The sequence below is a fragment of the Bipolaris victoriae genome, assembly GCF_000527765.1.
Source record: "Bipolaris victoriae FI3 unplaced genomic scaffold scaffold_63, whole genome shotgun sequence".
Classification (NCBI taxonomy): domain Eukaryota; kingdom Fungi; phylum Ascomycota; class Dothideomycetes; order Pleosporales; family Pleosporaceae; genus Bipolaris; species Bipolaris victoriae.
In genome coordinates, this window is record NW_014575329.1 from 143,779 (window position 1) to 165,038 (window position 21,260).

Here is a 21,260-nt window from a genome sequence, read left to right on the forward strand (position 1 = left end):
CGATCAGCACGGGACTCGAACCCGCAACCTTGGCCTTTTTTTACTTTGCTTTGCTTTGCTCTACTATATGTAGATCACTTGCATAGTAGGAGGGCCACGCGCTACCATTGCGCCAACCGACCCTGATTTTGTTCATGAAGCTATCTTGTGTGGTGTGTTGTACATGTATCCATGTTGCACCTGGTGTTTCTGCTGAACGTGAGTTTGGAAAGCCATGAATATAATCTGTTTTTTTCTTCTCAGGGTGGTTCAAAGTGGATATTTGTGTGTGTGTGTGTGTGTGGGGGGGGGGGGGGGGGGGTGGATATTCTTACTAGTACAAAAAGAAAATCCAAGGTTTAGTATAGTTTAGGTTCCGAGTTGCAATGTAGGGAGTATAACGTATCATATTATGATTATTTTTTCTTCTTAGAATAGCATAGCAGATCGCATCTCAACCTGCTGGAATTGGGGTTGAGGGGAAAGAATGTGTGGTAAGAGGGAAGACGAATGAGCAGCCTACGTATATAAAGCCCTTAAAGCTTCGGCTCTAAGATTTACGCAAGTGAGAATCTGCTTTGGAACCATGGAAAATCGTTTAGTAATACTATTGATGATATGTGTATCTTTCGGTGGGTATATAGCTATTAGACGCGCCTATATTAGAGTGGTGTAACGTGGATATACCTCTGTTGGACTTGAATCTCTTGTTTCATATTGGTTGGGAAGGGGATGCAATGGTAAGTATTGTGTGGGTAGGGATGCATTCTCTGACTAGTTAGTTAAGAGAGAATGTAAAGTCTTCTTTTTGGTATTCAGTTCCGTTAGGTTGGGGTGTGGCCTGCTATTTACTATGCGCACGTGATTGTGGCTTCATAGGCCAGAGGGGTACCCAATGGATCCCCGAAGGTTGGCCCCCGCCTGGGTCTCCGGTTCAGAGTATCATGGCCGATACGCCATATGTCAACCAGATGCAAATAATTAAGGTCATGTATTTTATATACCGCGCTTTTTCTAGTGAGCTGGCGCTGCAGCACTGATTAAGATTCTACTAACGGTGCAGGCTGGTTATTTAGTTGTGGCATGCAACCTGAATGGCTTGCTGCCACACAATTTAGTGCAAGCCAGCAGGCTCAATGCAGGTGAGGGTGGTGCGTATCGCTACGACAACCAACCCCCGTGACGTTCAGCTTCTTTTCAGCTTCGCATCTTAGCCTGGTTGCCTCGCTGCGTCGACCTCTCTCGGTCTGGCTCTCCTCTCCTCTCGTTTACCAATTACTGTTACCCCCAACCCCCTATCTGGCAATGTCAATGTTACAAGTCGTTCTTGATTTAGCAATAGTGAGACGTATTGTGGGATGAGCGCGTGGCGAGGCTAACGCAGGGCTAGGATCAGCTGTTCACTTGCAAAGACGAGGGCCTGAAGGTGCTCCGCGAAGCACCAAAAGAAGTGCAGAACATTGAGTACGCTTGCTTAAGTACAATTTCCGTTTACCTACAACTCACAGGCCGGCTAGTATTGTTGCAATCCATGGTCTCGGCGCCCATCCCGACGAGAGCTGGTGTAAGAACGTTGGTACGGCAGAAGAGCCGCAATGGCGCAACTGGCTCATCGAGGATGATATGCTACCAGCGGTAGCGCCAAACGCGCGCATTATGCGGTATGGGTATGCATCGCTGTGGTTCGGCCATATAGAAATGCGACACGGCATGGCTCTCATGGCCGGGCGGTTTCTAAGAGTGTTGAATCAACAAAGAAAGGTGCAGGCACGTGCTTAGTGGGCGTCGTGTATCCGCTGACTTTGTCAGCGTGCTCCGTTCCGTCCGCTGGTGTTTGTGACGTACGGCTTTGGCGGGCTGATTGTGCTTGAGGTAAGAGGACTGATAGACGTACTAGAAACGATGCAGCCATTACTAAATGTTTCCATAGGCACTGCTAGAAGCCGAACAGCACCCTGAAAAATGGCCTGGAATATTCTCGTCAAATACTGGTCTGGTCCTCTTCGGCACGCCGTTTCGAGGCGCCCAGAGGATGAAGCAGATGGAGATCCTCGAGGCAGCGTGGTTTGAGTATCACGGCTACCAGATACCGCAGTCAGGCATTGCCTATCTACAGGAACTAGTAGACACCTTTTCAAAAAAGAGGCAGGGCCAGACAAACAAGACTCAGCTCGCTTGGTTCTATGAGTCTAAGCCGAGAAACGTGGGGAAGGTTGAATCCGAGCAGGATCCGACTGTAAGGTTGATAGACACCGCACACAGTGACCATGTTAAAAACAAGTGTAGGGATTTATGATCGACAGGTACATCGGGCGCCTAGTCCCGTCTGAGTCTATAAACATCTTCGAGAACGTGCACGAGCAAGGCTTTGAGACATTCGCAGATGTGTTTCGGAAAATCTTGAAGGCATCCCCTCAGCTCTCATGGCCGCAATCTCAAGGTAACTATAATGGTAGCCCCTACTAGATTAAACAAGATGGGTTAAGGATACTAGGTGTGAGCGAGCACAAGATCGACTTTAGTCTCAAAGGCGTACCTGTATTACACCAGTTTGTCGCCCGAGATGCAGAGATGCAAGTGCTTGAGGAGGCTCTTATCGGTATTCCTCTCACCACGAGTCATCGGAAAGTAGTGGTCGTCCATGGGCTTAGCGGCGTTGGTAAGACGCAGCTAGTAGTGGAGTTTGCGCGAAAGCACCATCACCAGTTCAGCGCAGTATTCTGGCTAGACGGATCATCTAAGACCAGCCTTGAGCATTCGTTTGTTGATATGGTGCAGAGACTTCCGCCCACCGAGCTGACAGCTAATGGTGCGCAGATACTCAGCCAGGCCGCTGTCGAGGCTGTCGAGGCTGACGTGGCGGTGCGTGAGTGCTTGCAATGGTTGTCCATGTCGTTAAACTCTCACTGGCTGCTGATCATAGATAACGTTGACAGCGACTATCATAATCACAACCAGGACGACCTGCCGGCATATGACGTGGAGTACTACTTCCCACACGCAGATCACGGGTCAATCTTGATTACGAGCCGACTGGCTAGCCTTCAACAGCTTGGGTCTGGCGTCCAAGTGGGAGCAGTGACAGAAGAGCAAGGCCGTGCTATACTCGAGATCAATGCTAGGAGAGCGGTGGAATGTACGAGAAAGACTCTATCTGCTGAAAGGAGACATCGTAACTAATATGTTTTGTACAGATGCCGACGTAGTCATTGAACTTCTCGGTGGGCTCCCACTAGCCCTCACGCAAGCTGGGTCGTACACACGCGAGACGAATGTGACGACGGACATATATACGATGCATTACATCTTTACGTTGCCTCGTCTGATGGAGAATAACAGTCGCTTCGGGCTTAGTGAGTACAATTATCATGCCGTGGGGACTAACTGGACTATGTCATACGAGCAAGTGCAGAGACAGAGCGACGGGGCAGGCTGTCTACTAAAGCTGTTAGGGTTTTTAGACAGCGGAGAGGTATGGTACGAGCTAATATCAGCGTGCAAGGATCTAGCTGTAGAGATGGATGTTCCAACCTCGCTACTAGAGGTTATTCAGGACGAGCTAGCATTTCATGATGCAATGAGGCTGTTATCACGCTACTCGCTTGTAGATGACAAACAAGACACAGAAACCTACTCGATCCACGAGATGCTGCATCGATGGTGTAGTTCCCAGGTAAAAGGCAAGGAGCAGCAGGTGCTGGGCTGCTTAGCAGTAGCTCTGGTGGCATCACTTGTGCCTGTGAAGCTGGACGTAGAGTCCTGGAGGAAGCGGAAGCGGATTATGGTGCATGGGCTCCGTGTTAGTAGATGGATGATGGACAATGGTGAGTTAGGTGGAAAGCAGGCTGTCGAGGTCTCGATACGACCCGAATTATTTGATAGGCTTGGGAATCTTCTTGCAGATGAGGACTTGCAGAGTGCGGTACAGATGTACCAGCGAGCGCTAATTGGATACGAGCTGGTACTCGGGGCAGACCACATATCGACACTTGACACAGTTAAAAATTTAGGCATTCTCTACGTAAAAGAAGGCAAGATCGACCTAGCTATACACATGTACTATCGAACGCTGGCTGCATACGAGCGGGCACTCGGGCTAGACCACGCATTGACACTCCAGATGGTCAGCAGCTTGGGCATTCTCTACGCCAAGCAAGGAGAGTTCGAGCAAGCTGAGCGCATGTACCAGCGAGCTTTGAAAGGAAAAAAGACTGGAAATAGCTCAAGCAATACTCCCACGACTATGGCATTTCGCACCAAAAAGGAGGAAATCGACCTTCGTTCTCCACTCGATGCGAACGCTCAAACCCTCGTCTCACCTGTGGAAAACCAAGATCAGCAACTCAGCGAAAGGAACGACGATGGGGTACATAGCCAGGCAATTGCCGAGATCGGCTGCAATTGTCTTCCTGCTACAGAAGTTGTGGACAAGCCCACAGTACGACATGTATTGGCGGAAACAGCAGAAAAACTACCTTCTCGTTGGGAAGAAATTCAAGATCAGCTTCCCGATTCTTACAAATGGGACATCGAATTCATCACCAATCATCTTGGAGGTGCCGCCGAAAATGGTTGTTGGTCATGCACACCTTTGCTGGATGGCGAGCCAAAACAAATCCCTCTCACGATTGCTCACGCTCCTGTCGTAATACCGGTAGAACATAGATGGCCACCCGTTGGTGGGGTAAAACCCCCACCAGATCCTAGAACATCGTCACTTATAAATCCTTGGGCCGAATTACCGATGGATGTCGTACGGGATCTGTTTCTTACATTCAAAGGCGCCCTGGGTTTCTACGCTCTCATCAGCGGTCTGTTGCAGGTCATCGTCCCTGATACTTTCGAAACTGAATGGGCATCTTCTCACTTACCTCACAGCTTTGGTGGACTGAAGGTATGCTACATCATGAACACTATGGAGCCGACTATGCTTCAGTCCAATGTAACAGTCGCTCATCAGACATCTGCAACATCACAAACGCCAAACGTCCCATTCGCGCACCCATCTAGGCAGACTCGATCAGCTCAGTCCTTGCAGATCAATGACTTGATTGAAGCACGCGTATCGTCTATATCACGAGCGAAGTTCGAAGGGAGAATTGGCTTAAAGGTAGCAAAGAGTGGTGAACTCAATCAACCTTACTTGGTCATGTCGACGCACGTCATCACAGAAGCAATCTTGAGCAAAACATTCATCGGTCTAACCCGCAATCGGATAAAACGACTCCAAGATGACTGGAATGAGCATGCTGAGATTTGGGCAGGGGGTTTGAAAGTAAGCGCTAACATGGAAATCTCTACCGGGTATTTGCAAAAGCACGACTGACACAGAAGCAGATTGGTACCATCGAGAAGAGCTTCGACCAAGCTGCAGAACACTACCCCTCCGGTTTCAACCACGACATCACTCTGATAAAGCCAAACAAAGGCAGAGAGGCGCTGATCGCAAACATTCAGACTCCAATTGATGATCTTGGCTGGCTGAGTCAAGATGCCTGGTCATCACTGCGCCAGCATTCTGCGGCCATCAAAATTCTTGGGCCAACAGGACCCGACAAGCAGGCAAAATGCATCAAATGCCATACCAACTCCGAGGCCACCGTAGTGGGTGAAGGTGTGTTTCTCAATCAAACTGCTGCTGCTGGTAGCAAGGCTTTGGAGAGCCACGATGAGTCGTTTTGGAGAAAATTTGTATCGCGAGCGGTACTCTACCGTGTAAGTCCGGACTTTGACACACCCAATGGCTACAGCGGAGTAGCATTGTGGGCAGATGGCAAGAGGGAAGATGGAAGCCAAGGACCTGGCATAGTAGGCTTCCAGAGTTTTGTACAGAGGAGCGGGCACACGCAAAATTTCAATTTGCCAGAGGGTGCGCACTTGGAGGAGAGATTGAGGAAAGGGTTCGTAGCATTTTATGGTGCTTTTCAAGTGCCGGACGAGCTTCGACAGGAGTACAGAATCTTGTAACTCGGCAATTTCTTTTCGACACGTGGCACAATGAGGCAAGCCTTTTCATTCAGTTATGATTGCTACTTGAAGGAGCCTACAACCTGCGCAATACTAAGAAAGACCTGCATGACGGTCAAAAAGAGGATCAAGGTACCAAATCTAAGCCAGTTAGCCTGCATCGCTTGATATACAATACGCAAACGTACAGAAACGTCCAGAACTGCAGTGTGTCCCTGCGATCGCGAAATAGCACCCATAGACTCCAAGGTCTTGACGACTGAAGGTGTTTTTCGAGTCGAGCAATGCGCGGCCAGAGGGACGGAAAGCTCTCTGGCGTCCAATCACTCATTGAGTATTTCATCATCAAGTTTTCTAGAACCGGGTCGAAATCGCTGTGGATTGGATTCGCTGCGTTATTGATCCTGCGCAGTGAAGTCGCCGGACCACGTGAGCGACAGGCGCGGATGCATTGCTTACGGTAGCGGTAGGCGCAGCACGACCGGCACCAGCACACTCTGCGGATCCCAATGAATGCTCCTAATTTCACATGTAATGGCTTCATGTACCATGAGTTGAATAGCATAGCATATGAATCTTCAATCTCTTGTTTGAGCTCCCACGATATGCCTACAGCGGGAGATGTGATGGAATCGAAAGCACATGGCAACGAGAACAGTTCCAGAACGTGGCGTCCGCCTACATTGGTAAGAAGTAAGTGGCGTGATACATTGGGTGTCCATTGAACATCCACTCCACTGAGCACATTTAGAGTGAAAGCGTTGAGACGTTTCGCACTAATGGACAGTGACTCTTGAACACCAAGATCATCTAACATAGCATAGGACGACATTGCTAAACATAGTGTCAACAAATTTCATTAGGTTGCAGTCCTAGCTTTTCAAAACGACGTACCATGTGGCAAAGCTTGCCCGGGTGTAGTTGCAAACAAATGCTGTAAAGAGTTTTGATTTTGAATATTTGAGGTGTTCAGCATCAGCGATACGAATTTTGTGGTTGCATCTCCCACCACGTCTACTCTTTGATCCCATTTCCCACCAGGTAGAAGACCACTATGTGCAATGAGGTCAGACAGAGAATGACTGTAGGGTGCTGGAGTTGCAGATGGCGTTACGGGTACGGTCCCTGTTGTCCCTGTTGTCCCTGTCGCCCCTGCCGTTGTCCCTGGTTTCATCATGAGTGCTGCATTGTGTGTTCGCGTCTCTTCTGCAAATATACAGTATGCTGCCACAACCTTACGACACTGGCGCTTGTTTTGAAAGGAGCTGAGCATTGTAGCCCATGTTCCAAGTATACACATGACCGCATCCTCAACAAGCTCCTTGCCATCTCCGACAGCAGTGTTCGCGAAAAATCCGCGGAAGCCTGTCAAGAAAAGCTCGTCTATGATCGACTGCACTGTAGCAACCGTCATAGTACCATTTGCGGTGGTCTGGAAGTGCTTGACGATCTTAACGAACAGCTCGACATAGTCTTCTTCCCCCTCACTACCAGCATGCTGCTTCAAGATGTAGCTCAGATACGGTTCGGCTGTCTTGTCCTCTGGGTAATCGGTGAATCCTAGCGCATGGGCCAATTTAGTTAGATTGGTTGATGCTCTGTTAGTAGAGGGAGGCATGGTAAATCTTGATCGATGTAGCAGTAGGTAGAGTTCCAATTGTCCCTTTCTGCGCAGAAATGGGCGCATCAAGAGCTATTGCATGTGTGGGGGCCAAAGCTGCATGGCTCAGCCTCCTCATCAGCCTGAGCTGAAGCCTGCAGCTCGAGGATACCGCTGAGCCTATCGAGAGTGTCACTAAGATATGGTGGCTGAACGCGTCAGCTAGTGCCATCTTGCATAAGTTATCGTAGAAAATTGAGAGGTAGAAAAGCTGTAGGGAGTTATAAGTCTTCATCTCAGGTTGAAGGGTGGGCTCCCGCAGAACAGAAATAGCTGGACACCTCACGCAAACGAAAGGGCTAGTTTCATGGTATTCTACCGCTTGTAGAGTTGGTCTGGTGGTGTTCGGCTATTTCAGTTCTATGAGAGGGGTGGGCGGATGTCGATTCAGATTGTTGGAAGTAGGTAGGCCATCTATACCAAGACCTTTCTACATGACCTTCACATCTCTACTACCAAAAAAAATACCAAAAAAACATACGACAGCGGGGATTCGCCAGTGGTCACCCACCTGACTACTAGTCCGCCGGTCGAAGGTTTATCATTTGGGGAACGAACGAGACCCAGAGCAGAACTTCGCCTATGGTCGTATGTGCCAGAAAAATAGTGATAGGTTTATAATATTCGTATATTGCCGGTGTTTGCGGACTTGATTCAGATTTCCAGCAGGGCTCACGTGATGTTATCGATATGTGACTTGGCACTGCCGCATCGATTGAGGTGGGCATCTTCGCGCTCCCTTTCGCATGCCGTATGGAGATGCGTAACAAAAGTTTCAAAAGGCTAGACTATGTACAAACGGCACTAATGAACGTTGTCGTCTACAGCGCTATGTATTCAAAGAGGTGAGCGTTGAGTCAAGTGTACTTATTGTTGCATTCTATTTAGCGATGATGCGATTCTGAGATGACCACTTGTGGCCCCGATGACCATGGTGTTTGTCGTGTAGGCATCTGGCATGAGCCACCCATCTAGTGAGGATCAGAATGCATGTTTTCAGGCGGAGGGTGAGTTACTATAGACAAGGAATGACCTCGAAAAGTAGATAGAAGGGCGCTTGCAGCATGAGCCACTCAACCGAACGAGAAAGCAACGGGTGTTACAATGCGCCCGGCTAGTTGGGCGACGGCTCTCTGCACAATATCGGGTCCAAAAATCAAAAGGACGGAGAGAATATCACTCGAATTATGCCACTGGGCCTTTAGATAATCTGCCACAATGATGTTGCGGGTTTGAAGCCAGTTTAGAGAAGGCGGACCTGCCGTGAAGGAATGCCATACCGGAGACATCCCGATTAGATTGCGTGCTCTAGCGAGATAAGCTTTGCCTCGAACTGACAAAATTCGTACGGAAAGAGGCCGATTTGTATGGAAACGCACTGAGGCACGCTAACAGCCTGCTCATGGAAGGGCGATGTACGTACTTGTAGCGGCTTAGCTGGAAATTTACCCTAGCGACCATAGTAAGCGTCAGCGCAACGAGCTAGGGGTGCGGATACCCCGCACCATACTAGATAGTAGCTATGTAATGTAACACTGCTACTTATCATCCAATTTATTTAGCCAATCGTCGGTTCAGTACACCATCCACGAGAAACCTTCATGGCTACAGTATAGCCAATTATTCATTTCTATTAAGCGATAATGCCGGTTCCAGCGGACAGTCATGTCACGCTGGATTTAGGCGAAGGAAGCCCCTCCCCAGCCACTAGCTTTATAAACCTTAGATGATTACTAGTGTCCCCTCATACCTTCCAAAAGACCAGTTGCGACACGCATTCATTGAATCCAACCTTAGCAAAGAAAAGCTCAAAATGGCCGAATGGTTCGTTTTCTCCATGCTCAATTTGCATCACTGGATTAACGACTTATCATAGCAAGTGCTTGAACAATCTCGGTAAAGATTCTCGGAGATTGCACGATAAGATTATCCAGAATCCGACGATCGATGAAATACTTTTAGACTTGATGAATTCCTACAAAGTTGAGAGATGTAGTAATCGAGCGTGCAATGAAATGAAAAACCGCTTGAATAAAACAGCTCCACCATGCGAATTTAAGGGTGGAGGATTTCGTACATGGGCGTTGAAAGTCGTGTCATGTGTGTTGCATAAACCATGCAAACAGTGCGGGGGGATTAACCTGAACAACAAATTAGAGAATGCCTGGAGTAAATGCATCGATCTCATCCTAGAGACCGACGAAGCGTCAAACTGGAACAGCGATATCGATGTATTCGGTATTTACTGGTTGATCTATTGGATGGCCGAACTAAGGGATAAGCAACGAACTTCTCGGGGAGTGCCGTGGAGCGAAATGTCGCGGAGCCAAATGCCTCCTAAAACCATTCAAGCTGCCTACAAACAAAACGTACTTGGAGTGGAACAGATCAAAACAGCAATCCAAAGGGTTTCAACAATTGGTTTTTGCCAATACCGGCTATGGAGTCTGGCCACGGCTACTACTCACGGCATCGTCACCCTCCCTTTTATTATTGACGCGTTACCATCCTTCCCCAACCAAAAACACCAGGATTGCACCGCTCAGGCCTGTCTACTTGGTGGCGAGAACTCAACTGAAAAGCGGCAGCTCCATCGGCGTTGTAATGGTTCTTGTGATCCGATACTCTGCAAGGTAGAAGATGTAGGCGATCGGTGCCTTTGGATATTACCAGACAACCAGCGTGATTTATCAAATGATGGACAATCCCCCGGCAACCCCCTTCCCTTTATGGCCATTTCCCATGTGTGGCTCGACGGAACTGGTCGGGGTGAGCATTCGGGAAAGGTCAACACATGCTTGTATAGCCAATTTCAGGAATGGGCAATGGAGCAAAATTGCAAGGCCATCTGGTGGGACGCAGTCTGTCTTCCTCGCGGGGATAAGAAAAAAGAGGCCCTAAGATGGATGCACAAGAATTACTACGACGCGAAAATCGTACTTGTTCACGACCTAGAGTTGTCAGCTTTTCCGTGGAGCGATGATGAAAAGCCTTGTCTTGCCCTCGCACTGTCCACATGGTTTACTCGCGGCTGGACGACGCTGGAGCTTGCATCGGCAAAGTCTGAAGAGACTATCAAGGTCGTTTTCCGCAACGCAACAGACAACAGGCCGGTTGTTAAGAGCCTGCGAGAAATTTTCGCCGGAAGCGAACGACTTGACGCCAAACCAGTCTATAAGGCTGTTTCCGATGTTATCAAACGAGTGATGGGGGATCCAGGGAAATCTCACGACCCGGTTTCCCAAATCTCGGCAATCTTGAACCCGCGGTATACATGCTGGCTCAAAGACCGGTCCTATATTGCTGCCCTTCTTGCAGATTTGGATTCCATAGAAGGCGAGAAAAACTCCGCAACTGAGCTTGATCCGACCTGGAACGAGAAGAAATTCACCCAGTTTACCATCAAAAAGGCGGGAAAGATTTCGCCATCATCGTTACTACATGGCAACGTTACAATGTCCTACTCGGGAAATTGGTCTTGGTGTCCGCTCTCCATCTTCGACATGCCTCAGGGGACATCGAAACATAACATGCTTACCGTTGATAAGAATAGGGGTACTGTGTCTGGTGACTGGGAGGCATGGGTATTTGACTCGGAAGAAATGAAAGCAACCCCAGTTGCGACTCACGATTCTGTGCGCTTCCGAGTAGTCGATGCCTTGACATCCGGGAAGAACCTTCTCGTTTTATATCCATGGCGTAAAGAGCGAGCTGATCGTATCAAGATCGGGGAAGGTATACGTTTTCTCCTAGTTGGCACGTATCGTAAACGTAGGATGGGAGTTAGTGACTTCGGACCTACCGTCAACTACTCTAAGAAGACTGTTTACTGTGAATACATTGGTACTATAACTCTACAAGGTAATGACATGAAATTTGGCCATAGAGTTAGAGTTCAGCTGTAGCTAGCAATTCAGTGCTTCAAGGAAGGAAAGGCTTTATGCCTCGTGCTTCTTAATTTTTTCCTCCAGTACAGATGGGAGGGCTAGGCTATTCTTTGCGCTTCTAAACAGGGTCTACACGTCCTTGACTCGAGAAACCTAGCCGTGGACTTGGTTGAGAGCATCGAGGCAAGAGCAGAATCGTGAAAAACTACATGTAAGCATAGGAAGACAGGGTGAGATTCTACTGGGTGGCGGCACGTGTCCAAGCTGAGGCAAGAACAAAAGACGTTGCAGTCGTGGACTCGACACACATGCATTGTTTTCCATAACCCATCTCCAGCCAAGGGCATGTCATTTTCCCTTTGCCTACTAACCATATATTCGCACTTCAAGAAAGGTGGGAATCCGAGTGTAGGGATTTGCATGAACCAAACGATGACGCGATCGCAGGTTTTGTAGTCTAAACCCAGTTCAGCGACCACATCTAATCTCGCCCAAAAACGAAACAACCCAGTCATGCAAACGTCGTCGTCCCCCAAAAGAGATATCAATTGAGTTTGGCGCGTCTCGCTAATCAAGAAAACATTTGCTTTGAAATCAACATAATTCACAGTGGTGAATTTTCTTGTCAAAAATAAGAGACTGGGAATTCCTTGGTTACCTTGTGCTGAATTGTGGGTTCCATTTCGCCCGGCAAGCCTCGGCGATCGCAAGTCAAGACAAAACCATTTGTGTGTGCATGGTGACGAACGACTGGAACGTCTTCTGCAACTAGAATATACGACAATATGGTATGTTTTTGGTTCTGCCAAGTTGTTGAGGCTTGGAGGGTGTGCTAACGGAAGAGTGATATTAGGTGCACGCCGACTCATCTACGTTTGCCGATGGCATGAGCAAAAAGGAGGTGTATGGGCAGGTTCTTGAGCAAGCGAGGGCGTTGTTTGATGGTCAGAGGAATTGGGTACGTGTTTGCGAGGCGATGTTTATGAACGGCGAACCGAGTCGTAGTTTTTGTTAATCTTTGCATAACATGCTGACATGAAATCTAGGTCTGGTGAGTTACTGCGTTACGTTTTGTGGGATGAAACAGGCTGTTTCGATGGACAGAGAGAAAAAAGTCTAACGTGTTTCTTTCAACAGCAACTTCTCAAACGCAGCCTCCCTCCTCTGGCATGCTTACCACTCCCTGCCGGCTCCTTCGTCAGCCGTCAACTGGGCGGGCTTCTACTTCACAGACCCGTCAAAACCATCCCAGTTGCTGCTTGGTCCTTTCCAAGGACAGGTAGCATGTCAGGTCATTGCCTTTGGGCGCGGTGTCTGCGGGAAGGCGGCGAAAGAAGCGACGACGCAGTTGGTAGATGATGTGGAAAAGTTCCCAGGACACATTGCGTGTGATGGGGCGAGCCGGAGTGAGATCGTTGTTCCGATTGTCAAGGATGGGAAGGTATGTGACTCTTTGTTTGTTTACTTGCTTTCATTTGGTACTCATAGCGGTGTTATGACCGGGAATTGACAAGATACATCGATGCTAAAACAGTAAAACAGGTGGTGGCAATTATCGATATTGATTGTGCGGAGCTCAATGGTTTTACGACAGAGGATCAGGAGGCGTTGGAGGAGCTGGCGCAACTACTTGCTGAGTCATGTGATTTCTAAGAGGAAGCGACGAACATGGGCGAAGAGCATGATTTTGGCGACACAAATGCCCCACTAGGAACGAGGAAAGAGCAAAAAAGGCCCATTGCGGGATTTGGAGTAAAAAAGAGAGGCATTGATGAGCATCATAAAGACAAAGACATTGTACGGGATTTGATCAACCTCGAAACAGGCGGAGGATTGTAATAAAGGCATCGACCTTTCGGACACAAGGAAACAATAGAATGTAGACAAAAGGATACCCGTTCGAATGAAAGTTACCCAAAAGGCATTCATGTTTAATTATGAAGATATGATGGCACTGGTGTCTGCTCCAACATGATCTCTCACCATCGCCATGTCGATAAAGAAACACGGCCTATACTGCCGTCTCAAGTCTACAATTAAGGCAAGATTTCGGCCTAAAATCGACAACAACACTGTCAAACTATGCATGCACGAGTTCTACAACAAACGCTGCAAAACTTGCCATGTTCCCGAGGCGATTGTGAGATTAGGCCTTGTAGATGCCGGATACCACTGCGAGGGATGCAGGTGTTTGAGGCTAGTTGAATATACCTCAGACGAGGTACCCGAATCACGTATTGGCGAAGAAAGGGCAGCCGTCGTAAGTGGCTTTGATGAGATAATTCGATCATGATTGAGTACTGATGATAACATAGCTGCTGAGAGACGAGCCAAAAGATTTATTGTCGTCCTCTTCTTCTTTGACCGTAGGAAATGTGGATGCATCAGAGCCGTATGACATGTCCATAATCGCAGCGTATGAAGACGACACCTGTAGCCTCCGGAGCACGGAAAGTAACGATGTGTTAGAAGAGGCTGTTCCAGCCACTGCTGTACACATGACACCGATGATGCCCACCGAAATCCATATCCGCTATTCCCTTGAGAGTCAAAAACGAAGACAAATAACAATTCTGGGAAGCAAATCAGTGTATGATGACGAGTCCTTGAAGCTTGGCACGTCTCTCGGTCAGGAAAATTCAATCAAATTTGATCTGACATGAGAAGAAAAGGATGATATCCAGGCTCTGATTCATGGAGCCATAAAGGGGGATGCAGAGTACCAGATCAAGCTTCTAAGATTATATGGCGAAATTTCGGCATCAGATGCGCCATGTACCTTGCCCTGGAGTAGCTCACAGCGCAGTCTCATCCGCAAAGCGCGACTTATCATGGGCCTTGAAATCCAGAGGGCTGCTGGGCGGATAACAGTCGATGCCTTGGACAAGATATCGACGCAGTTGTTTTGTCATGACAATGAAGAGGCCGCCATGGGCATGGAGGAGTTTGCAGCTTATAGCCGTGGTTTGTCCGACCGAGGTGAGATGTCTGGGGGGCGTGCAAAGCAAATCATCATGCTTGCTTTTGACGGAGAGTCGGATTTGGTTTGACGGATCGACGGTGAAGTGGTGAAGAGACAGGTATAGACGTACGACTGCAATGTCCTCAAGTCCACATGGAGTAAGCGCGGACAAGAAGGAGTTTAGTGCGTGTCGCAGCGGACTCCACCCAGGGCGCCGGCGTGCATGCATGGAGCCTAGATCTCGCTGATCGTAGCCCGATAGCCATCATGCTGGAACGGATGATGTCTTTATTCGGCCGGCTGGCGTCGTGGCAGCCACAGGAGAATGACAAGTCACAAGACGAGTATTTTGGCCGAAGAGCTCGCCGACTTCATCACACAGCAGGCGGGCGGGGTCTGACTGCATTCGAGAAGGTTGGCACGTGGCCAGGGAACGGGAGCATGGGAGGGGAGGGTGGGTGTGTTTAGTAGACGGATTTATATGCGTCCGCGGTATTACATACTTAGTCGATAGGTCGAGGTAGGCCCGGCGCGCACTGCTTACTACATACGTACGTACATGATACTGAGCTGCGCAAGACGACCATTCCTGCTGCCCACACTGCCCCAACTGCAACCTTGGAACCTGCCCACCTGCTGTTGTTGTCTTCCCTGGCATCGAGCGTCAAGCGTCCAGCCTTCCCCTCTCCGCCAATTGCGACTTGCACTCGCCGCTTCGCACACTTGCACACCCCGCCGTGGCCCCCCGACGTCATCACACCTAAGCCCCATCTTCCTCCCAACACCGCCACCCCCCTTGCGTTTGTCCAGAGACATCTTTTTGCTCAAAACTTATTGCTGCTCCTCAAGCCTCGCTTATCTCAGCTCCTAACACCCCCCCGCCCACCCCCTTCTCCACCTGCACCCATCCTCGTCGCCGCCACCCGGTCAACAAGCGCCGTCGCAATCACTCAAGCTGGCTGGCAACAGGCGCCGGAGCGCCCAGGGCGGCTTGCTCTCGAAGATGTTCGGGAATGCAAAAGACGACGAAGGTGCCGCCATCGATGCCCCTGCAAACAACGACGCGCCTAGGCCCGCGGCTGCCTCGACGGCCGACAACGCCGCCTCTGGCACACACGGCGCAAGCAATGGTGCCACTGCTGATCGCAAGGGCAGCGACTCTGCTGCTCCACCAGAGCGGAAACGACGGAGCAGTGGCGTGTCGCGTGCCCGCGATATGTTCTCGAGCGCGAAGCAGTCATTGCACATTGGCGGCTCCTCCCCCACCTCGACCTCGTCTGCCAACACCGCCCACATGTCGGAGAAGCCGGCTGCCCAAACTCCAATGCAGAAGCTGGGCAAGTCGGACGCTGCTCTCAGCGTGCCCCAGGGCTCGCTCAACAACTCTGCCGGCGAGTCCGCACCAGGCCCCCGTTCCACGTTCCGCGTCGGTGTCACCGAGGACAAGAACAAGAAGTGCAGACGGACTATGGAGGATACACACGCATACCTATACAACTTCCTCAGCACTCCGGCCCCCTCGTATGGCCTGGACAAGCCCCGCGCTGTCTCGGATGCGAGCTCGGTCCAGTCTGATCTATCGCAGGCCGTGGTTGAGAGCGATAATGGCTACTTTGCCATCTTCGACGGCCACGCCGGTACTTTTGCTGCCGACTGGTGTGGGAAGAAGCTTCACCTAATCCTGGAAGAGACGATTCGAAAGAATCCCAACACGCCGATACCCGAACTTCTTGACCAGACCTTTACCGTAGTCGACCAGCAGCTTGAGAAGCTTCCTTTGAAGAACAGTGGTTGCACTGCTGTGATTGCAGTTTTGCGATGGGAGGATCGAGTGCCCAACGCACAATCGTCCACCGGTTCTGTCCTCTTTGCACCCGCGGCAGTGTCAGCTGTCAAGCAAGCTGGTGAGGGCGGCGAGGCCAAAGACGGTGCCGACGCCGTTACCTCTGAGCCTGCAGCCGAACAGGTAGAAGCAAAACTACGAAGTGAGGCTACTCGGCAGCGCGTATTGTATACGGCGAACGTGGGCGACGCGCGCATTGTTCTTTGCAGGAATGGCCGAGCCCTTCGCCTTTCATATGACCACAAGGGTAGTGACGAGAACGAAGGACGTCGCGTTGCTAGCGCTGGTGGTTTGATCCTCAACAACCGCGTCAACGGCGTCCTCGCTGTCACGCGTGCACTGGGCGATGCATACATGAAGGACCTAGTAACTGGACATCCCTACACCACGGAGACAGTTATCCAGGCCGACCAAGATGAATTCCTCATCCTCGCCTGCGACGGTGTAAGTCATGTTCATGTGAATAATTCATATTCGCTAACAGGTACAGCTCTGGGACGTCTGTTCCGACCAAGAAGCCGTCGATCTTATACGTCAAATCCATGACCCTCAAGAAGCCTCAAAGAAGCTCGTCGATTACGCTCTTGCCCGCTTCTCCACCGACAACCTGTCGTGTATGGTTGTGCGGTTCGACAACAAAGCCCTCCGCCAGCGCAAGAACGAGGCCACGACAAGCTTGGACCAAGAGCAAGCAGCTATGAAGGGCGGCATCACTGAAGCAGACTCAATTGTAGCGCAGGCAAGGAAGTCGATTGGCGAGCCAGAGACATCGGTCGAGCATGCGGCAAAAGAGATTATCATGGAGGAAACCGAGGCTGAGCCTGGTCCTGAGCTGAGTCTCGAAGCTGCCAAAGCCGCGAGGAAAAACGACGTATAGTTAGGATGAGAAAGGGTCCACTGCATGTAATTCATAGTTCAAGGGGTGGGGGAGGCGTCTCATATGCGAGTGGAGAGGCGCATATCAATGATGAGGAAGTGATGTATAGTTTGTAGGCATGCTTGTGCATGTTATGCGCTTGATCTGTATGCATTTCCTAGAGTGTGCGCCACATCTGGACTGGGTGCTTTAGATTTGTAATCCAGCAAAAAGTCGAGACAGCGTATTTAGGTTCTGAAACTCGTGCCGTGGCACTCGTAGACGTTGGTTTGCCCCGCATGTTTGCGCATAGACTTTGGAGGAGCACGATACGCTAGTGACGATCGTGCATCGTGGGGCGTCTACCTCCGCCATCTTCCACGGCATTTCAAAAGTCTCGGGCTTTATAAGCGTAGTGCCCACTGTATCCTTCCCCCCGAACCAAACATCACTGGGGTTACACGCCCCATGCGGCTCCGAGGAGCATCGCAATAAACCATGTCTGGCCACGACGCGGCGGACTCAGCGACCAACGCCCTCGGCAGCGATGCGCGACCGGCTTTTGTGACACCGCGAGATTTACTCCAGCAATCCCGCGCCCCCTTGCCCTCTAAAGAGCAACCGCGTCAGCTTTCGGCTATCGATCGTGAGCAGCTGGACGGTCTGGTATGGCAACGCTTGTGTGGTGAAGAGTCATGGGTACAGGCTGACACGAGGCCAGAGAACCATTCGAGCTTTTCTCAAGGCGAGGACGAGCTATGACGTGCTCCCTATCAGCTACCGCCTCATCGTGTTCGATACTGCCCTGTTGGTAAAGAAGAGTCTGAATATCCTGAACCAGAATGGTGAGCTTGTCAGACATCGCATACAAGACATATCAGCTGAGAGCCCTCCATAGGCATCGTCTCAGCGCCGCTGTGGGACTCCAAGTCATCTACTTTTGCCGGCCTTCTCACAACATCCGACTACATCAACGTCATCCAGTACTACTGGCAGAACCCAGATGCGCTGGCTCGAGTAGATCAGTTCCGCCTGAACAGCTTGCGAGGTAAGGAAGCTTGGTCCACGTACACCAGGCGTGTACTGACGCAAGACAGACATCGAAAAGGCACTCGGCGTCAAGCCCATAGAAACCATTTCTATTCACCCCGACCGTCCCGTATACGAAGCATGTCGTAAGATGCTCGAGTCGCGCGCCCGGCGTATACCAATCGTCGACAGCGATGACGAGACACATAGGACCATGGTCGTTAGTGTCATTACACAATACCGCATATTGAAATTTATCGCGGTGAACGTCAAGGAGACGCAGAAGCTACGCAAGCCGCTTAGGGAGCTGAACGTTGGCACGTATACCGATCTCGCAACCGCATCCATGGATACCCCTGTCATGGACGTCATACACATGCTTGTCAAGAAAAGCATATCGAGCGTTCCTATCTTGGACAAACAAGGTAAGGAGTTGAAGTGGTTCCAGGAAGATATAGCTGACAATGGTAGGAACTGTGCTCAATGTGTTTGAAGCCGTCGATGTGATAGCGCTCATCAAGGGCGGTGTATACGACGACCTGAACCTAACGGTCGGCGATGCTTTGTTGAAGCGTTCAGATGTAAGTAGCTTGCTAGACTTGCTCGAAAGAAGTGGTATGCTAATATTTGCAGGATTTCCCTGGCATATTCACCTGCTCGCTGAACGACAACATGTCAACAATCTACGACACAATCCGCAGGTCACGCGTGCACCGCTTCGTGGTCATTGACGAGAACAGCAAACTCAAGGGCGTCGTTACGTTGAGCGACGTGCTCGAACACACTCTGCTTGAAGGCATGGAAGACGAGTAGAGCAACGCCGTCCATGGCCAGCTGTCAGGTTTACATTGGACGTCACTGGCACTCGATGAGCAAAGGATGCGACGATGCGACGACTAGATTGCCCGCTGGTGGGGCGACGATACTACCGAGTACGCAGCTGGAGCACAAGAACTAAACAAGGATTACTGCGGCTCGTCTTGGGAAATGAAGCGAAGATACCAATAGACGAAGAAAGAAATGCGCTGATTAGGACAAAGTGTTATGACTTTCTTGTATGGCGCAACGGGATGAGGAAGCCAGTGAATTGAATTTGTTTTGTGTCTTTGTAAATTCATCCTTTGCCAAAATCCCCATCTTCTTCTTTTCCTTTCAATACTCTATCCGACGCCAACAAAACCTACATGTGAATAACTTGCCCCAGTCCACTTACTTACTCGTCCCACCTAATCCCCACACCTCACCCACCCTCCTCGCAACCCCCTCCCCACTCCAATACGCCCCCGTCACCGTACCCAACGCCACAAACGGCGCACAATGCTCCCCCGCAACCCACACCCCGCGCTCCGGCATCCCGCGCCTCAACACCTCAACATCCTCATCTCCCGCCTGCAATCCAATCTGGAAATTGCAATACGAGCCCCATCCCGCTAGTTCGTCGTTTGCCCACGCCGTCGCTAGCACGGCTTTCGGCTTACACTCTTCATCATCTTTTTTGTAGTTTGGTAGCAACGAGTAATACGGGGCGAAAAAGTCGATGAGGATATCTTTGTGTTTTTCCTCGGGAATCGAGGCGAGGAGGTTGGCTATGTGTTTGCTTGTTGGACCGTGGGTGTAGAAGAGGAGGGTTGGATGAGCGGTGTCTGAGGGGAGGGCGGCGAGGTTGACGGCTTCTTGGTTCCAGGATGAGGGGTTTGTGGTGGGGGTGTAGGTTGGGTTGAGCCAGTGGGTGAAGCCGGGGTAGTGGGTGGGGTTTATGGGGGAGTCTGAGGAGGGGATTGGGCTGGGGGATGAAGTGGTGGTGGTGGTGGTGGGAGAGGAAGTGTTCCAGAAGGCGGTGGGGAAGGTGATGTAGACTTTGTCTAGATGGCCATATCCGAGGTTTTGGATTGCGAGGTTGAAGCGGGGTGGTAAGGGGGGAGTGAAGGCTGTTTTGTTTCTTTTTAGCCAGCCGAGGGGGGTGGTTATGACTACTTGGTCGAAGGTTAGGCTTTTTTTGTCTTCGAGCTCGAGTGTGACTGCTGTCTCGCCGTTGGTTTCTTGGGAGAGAATCGATTTGACTTTGTGCTCGAAGAGCATGGTCGCGCCTTTGAGTGCAGGTTCGGCAATCTTGTCTAGGACTTTGGCGTATGTCGATGCTACAAAGAGGTTTTCGCCGTCGATGCATTCTTCTAGCCAGAAGAACTTGAGACTTTGCGTTTGGATTGGCGAGCCGACAAATGCACCCCACATCTCGGCCATCTCGAGTATATCTCTTTGCTTCTTCTTTGGCTTTTCATCGTTGCCTGGGAACATTTTTACCACCTGCTCCTGAAAGTAATCGTACAAACTCATTTCGGCTGGTATTGTTGCAGACTCTTGATTCGAAAACTTCATTGCTTGCTCGATGATTCCCCAGACATGCTCACTATTTTCTGCTGCTTCTTTGTCGGGCATGTGTTTTCCTAAACTGTCAAAAACCGACTGTCGACCATCCCAGTTCATAGCCACAGTTTTTGTTCCCTTGGCAAGATCAAGAATGGGATTGTCGTCTGTTCCATGTATCCAATTTGGGCCGCTTTTCAACTTGTTAGTACGTACTTTCTCGTTCAAAGCGAGTTATCAAGAGTGTATAAGACCTACAGATCGACCAAGTGACCTAGCGCATTGCTTTGACATAACTGTAGACTGTTCAACACACAAACTCTCCCAAAAGATTTCAAAAACTACTCACCCGTCCACCAACTCTATTTCTTCCCTCGAGTATAGTCACTTTGACACCTTGCTTCAACAAGATATCCGCACATCTCAACCCAGCAACACCAGCGCCGACAATGCCAATATGTGGAATCTTTCCCGCCGCTTTCCGAATCATGTTTGGTTCATCCATGTAGCTTTGTAAATGTGGGGAGCTAGATAAATCCCTCGATATACGTGTCTCACCCTCGGGTGTTGTCCTATCATGTGTTCTGTCAGCATGCCTGACTGCGTTCTCATTGCCGATATTGCCCATGTTGACGTTGTGTGCTGTATCAAGGTAAAAAGGCAAGAGAGACAGAGAGAGAGACTAATTCGAGAGTACTCCTTGAAGATTGGAT

At 50.0% G+C, this 21,260-nt stretch overlaps 11 protein-coding genes across 11 annotated transcripts; 8 read left to right on the forward strand and 3 right to left on the reverse strand.

Moving 5' to 3' along the window:
• Positions 1-1,381: 1,381 nt before the first annotated feature.
• COCVIDRAFT_103834 (hypothetical protein) lies at positions 1,382-2,166 on the forward strand (the record flags this gene model as incomplete). The annotated part of the gene is made up of 5 exons (XM_014699377.1): positions 1,382-1,443; positions 1,497-1,740; positions 1,789-1,851; positions 1,910-2,101; positions 2,125-2,166. Coding segments are annotated over 5 exons (603 nt in total), but the record flags the coding sequence as incomplete, so codon positions are not given.
• A 384-nt stretch (positions 2,167-2,550) lies between these two features.
• Positions 2,551-3,159, forward strand: COCVIDRAFT_39337 (hypothetical protein; the record flags this gene model as incomplete). Its single annotated transcript, XM_014699378.1, has 1 exon — positions 2,551-3,159. One exon carries the CDS (start codon positions 2,551-2,553, stop codon positions 3,157-3,159), a length of 609 nt encoding a protein of 202 aa, XP_014554864.1.
• A 1,063-nt stretch (positions 3,160-4,222) lies between these two features.
• COCVIDRAFT_103833 (hypothetical protein) lies at positions 4,223-5,946 on the forward strand (the record flags this gene model as incomplete). Its single annotated transcript, XM_014699379.1, has 2 exons — positions 4,223-5,254; positions 5,317-5,946. The coding sequence occupies 2 exons, from the start codon at positions 4,223-4,225 to the stop codon at positions 5,944-5,946; spliced, it is 1,662 nt and encodes a 553-aa protein (XP_014554865.1).
• Positions 5,947-6,008: 62 nt separating this feature from the next.
• COCVIDRAFT_103839 (hypothetical protein) lies at positions 6,009-7,564 on the reverse strand (the record flags this gene model as incomplete). The annotated part of the gene is made up of 3 exons (XM_014699380.1): positions 6,009-6,087; positions 6,135-6,780; positions 7,165-7,564. 3 exons carry the CDS (start codon positions 7,562-7,564, stop codon positions 6,009-6,011), a joined length of 1,125 nt encoding a protein of 374 aa, XP_014554866.1.
• A 1,115-nt stretch (positions 7,565-8,679) lies between these two features.
• On the reverse strand, positions 8,680-8,895 carry COCVIDRAFT_103855 (hypothetical protein; the record flags this gene model as incomplete). Its single annotated transcript, XM_014699381.1, has 1 exon — positions 8,680-8,895. One exon carries the CDS (start codon positions 8,893-8,895, stop codon positions 8,680-8,682), a length of 216 nt encoding a protein of 71 aa, XP_014554867.1.
• A 524-nt stretch (positions 8,896-9,419) lies between these two features.
• On the forward strand, positions 9,420-11,761 carry COCVIDRAFT_17526 (hypothetical protein; the record flags this gene model as incomplete). The annotated part of the gene is made up of 3 exons (XM_014699332.1): positions 9,420-9,430; positions 9,483-11,467; positions 11,715-11,761. 3 exons carry the CDS (start codon positions 9,420-9,422, stop codon positions 11,759-11,761), a joined length of 2,043 nt encoding a protein of 680 aa, XP_014554818.1.
• Positions 11,762-12,278: 517 nt separating this feature from the next.
• COCVIDRAFT_39339 (hypothetical protein) lies at positions 12,279-13,146 on the forward strand (the record flags this gene model as incomplete). The annotated part of the gene is made up of 5 exons (XM_014699382.1): positions 12,279-12,281; positions 12,347-12,451; positions 12,540-12,544; positions 12,631-12,934; positions 13,036-13,146. 5 exons carry the CDS (start codon positions 12,279-12,281, stop codon positions 13,144-13,146), a joined length of 528 nt encoding a protein of 175 aa, XP_014554868.1.
• A 337-nt stretch (positions 13,147-13,483) lies between these two features.
• COCVIDRAFT_28171 (hypothetical protein) lies at positions 13,484-14,543 on the forward strand (the record flags this gene model as incomplete). The annotated part of the gene is made up of 3 exons (XM_014699383.1): positions 13,484-13,753; positions 13,809-14,121; positions 14,161-14,543. The coding sequence occupies 3 exons, from the start codon at positions 13,484-13,486 to the stop codon at positions 14,541-14,543; spliced, it is 966 nt and encodes a 321-aa protein (XP_014554869.1).
• A 915-nt stretch (positions 14,544-15,458) lies between these two features.
• Positions 15,459-17,175, forward strand: COCVIDRAFT_39341 (hypothetical protein; the record flags this gene model as incomplete). Its single annotated transcript, XM_014699384.1, has 2 exons — positions 15,459-16,742; positions 16,789-17,175. 2 exons carry the CDS (start codon positions 15,459-15,461, stop codon positions 17,173-17,175), a joined length of 1,671 nt encoding a protein of 556 aa, XP_014554870.1.
• A 477-nt stretch (positions 17,176-17,652) lies between these two features.
• Positions 17,653-18,996, forward strand: COCVIDRAFT_103986 (hypothetical protein; the record flags this gene model as incomplete). Its single annotated transcript, XM_014699385.1, has 6 exons — positions 17,653-17,820; positions 17,876-17,999; positions 18,053-18,202; positions 18,252-18,608; positions 18,655-18,764; positions 18,817-18,996. 6 exons carry the CDS (start codon positions 17,653-17,655, stop codon positions 18,994-18,996), a joined length of 1,089 nt encoding a protein of 362 aa, XP_014554871.1.
• Positions 18,997-19,392: 396 nt separating this feature from the next.
• Positions 19,393-21,175, reverse strand: COCVIDRAFT_28174 (hypothetical protein; the record flags this gene model as incomplete). The annotated part of the gene is made up of 3 exons (XM_014699386.1): positions 19,393-20,740; positions 20,806-20,843; positions 20,897-21,175. The coding sequence occupies 3 exons, from the start codon at positions 21,173-21,175 to the stop codon at positions 19,393-19,395; spliced, it is 1,665 nt and encodes a 554-aa protein (XP_014554872.1).
• Positions 21,176-21,260: the final 85 nt, after the last annotated feature.